This window comes from Vicia villosa, linkage group LG6 (genome assembly GCF_029867415.1).
Source record: "Vicia villosa cultivar HV-30 ecotype Madison, WI linkage group LG6, Vvil1.0, whole genome shotgun sequence".
Classification (NCBI taxonomy): Eukaryota; Viridiplantae; Streptophyta; class Magnoliopsida; order Fabales; family Fabaceae; genus Vicia; species Vicia villosa.
In genome coordinates this window covers 161,919,132-161,921,166 of record NC_081185.1, presented here as the reverse complement: position 1 = coordinate 161,921,166, position 2,035 = coordinate 161,919,132, and the positions used below count along the sequence as shown (strand labels likewise).

Below are 2,035 nucleotides of genomic sequence, written 5' to 3'. Positions count from 1 at the left end.
TTTTTTTAAAAATAGAATAAGTATTGTGTGAAGGATAAATATTAAAAAAAAAAATTATGACCATAAATTCATAATAAAAAAACTTATATAATTAGTAAAAAATTCAAATCAACTTTTTTTAAATCAAGATTTTATTTATATTTATATCAAATCCAGTATTATTTTTAAAAATGAAAATGCATTTATTATAAATTATCTGTACATTGACATTCAGTGAATATCCTTAACTCATCTGATTAGGAAGATAATTTAAAATTATTTATATCATGGATATATTTAGTATTTTTTTATTAGATAATAATATAAAACTTTTTTTATTTTCTCAAGTTTTACTTTTAATAATTAGATAAATTCAATGAATTAATGTATTTGTTATATAAAATTTGATAAATTCAATAAATTAATGTATTTTCTATATAAAATTAGATAAATTCAATGAATTAATGTATTTGCTATATAAAATTAAATAAATTCAATGAATTAAATGTATTTGCTATATAAAATTAGATAAATTCAATGAATATTTTCTATACAAAATTAGATAAATTCAATGAATTAATGTATTTGCTATATAAAATTAGATAAATTCTATGAATTAATGTATTTGCTATATGTAAAATTAGATAAATTCAATGAATTAATTAAGTGCAGATCTTTGGTCATAATTTAGTCCTGCAAATGAGTTTGAGTAATATTAAGTAATCATGAACCATAGTATCATTTGACAATGTAACTATTGATGATATCTCATATCCTTTAATATAAGTATAACACTCGTATAGCTGCAGTTGCGTAGTAGATATTAAAATGAATCTCCCACCATCTCAGCTCCGGAGACGTCCATCCAATGCCTCTCCATTGCCGGTAACTATCCCCAACGACCTCATCTTCGAAGTACTCTCCTTACTTCCTGTGAAATCTGTTATGCGAATGAGATGCGTCAGTAAGTTCTGTAACTCCCTCTATACTGATCCTATCTTTGTTAAATTACACCTTCACCGATCTCCACAAGATCCTCACCTTGCACTTATCACTAACAGTCCCTCTGAGACAGCCAGACTCGTACCTTTCCCGGTAAACAATTTACTAGAGAACTCTCCGATCACCCTTACCGATCACCCTTCATACTTTATCAACAACTATTTCTACCCGTTGGAACTCGTCCACCAGGTGATTGGTTCATGTAATGGATTGATATGTATCCTCAGTTATTCCGATATTAATCCATTCTTTTGGTTAAGTTTCTGGAATCCATCCACGAGAGCAATGTCTAAACAACTACGGTTTAATTTCGGTCTTTTTATTGATAGGTTTATTGACCCTACATTTTTCAAGTTCTCATTTGGTTATGATAATAAAACCAACAGTTATAAGGTAGTGATGTTAACATTTCACAGTGAGAAATTTAAGATAGTTGAGGCAAGAGTTTTTAGTTTGCGTGATAATGTTTGGAGAGAAATTCAAAATTTCCCTGCAGTTCCTTTTCAGTTGATAGGATTTCGCCATCACGTGAACGAAGGTGTGTACTTGAATGGCACTCTTAATTGGTTGGCTATTTTTTATTTCAAAGTTACTTGTGGTGAAATGATTATTTCGCTTGATCTGGAAACTGAGACATACAGGCAGATACAGGTGCCTTCTGGTTTGGAGGAGATTCCTTATGTTTATTCAACTATAGGTGTATTGATGAGCTGTCTCAGTTTTTCGCATCATCTTCATCAAACGCATTTTGTAATATGGCGAATGATGGACTTCGGAGTTGAAGAATCATGAACTCAGTTCCTAAAAATTAGCTATGAAAGTCTTAATATCGATCATTACTTAAGGGACCACATATTTGATTTGATACCATTGTATCTTTCGGAAAATGGTGATTCACTGATACTGGCTAACAGCTTAGAAGATCAAGCAATTCTCTATAATATAAGCGATAATACTGCTCAGAGAACTAGAATTACTAATAAAATATCTTGGTTCTCTGTTAAGAATTATGTTAAAAGCTTGGCTTCAATTTTTTGAAGATAAGTTTTTCTTT

At 29.6% G+C, this 2,035-nt stretch overlaps 1 protein-coding gene across 1 annotated transcript; it reads left to right on the top strand.

Moving 5' to 3' along the window:
• Positions 1 to 807: 807 nt before the first annotated feature.
• On the top strand, positions 808 to 1,773 carry LOC131615198 (F-box/kelch-repeat protein At3g06240-like). The gene has a single exon (XM_058886682.1). It carries the CDS (start codon positions 808 to 810, stop codon positions 1,771 to 1,773), a length of 966 nt encoding a protein of 321 aa, XP_058742665.1.
• The last annotated feature ends 262 nt before the right edge of the window (positions 1,774 to 2,035 follow it).

Bases quoted from the DNA above. Each gene is read 5' to 3' on its own strand.
- LOC131615198 (XM_058886682.1), top strand. From the start codon at position 808: ATGAATCTCCCACCATCTCAGCTCCGGAGACGTCCATCCAATGCCTCT.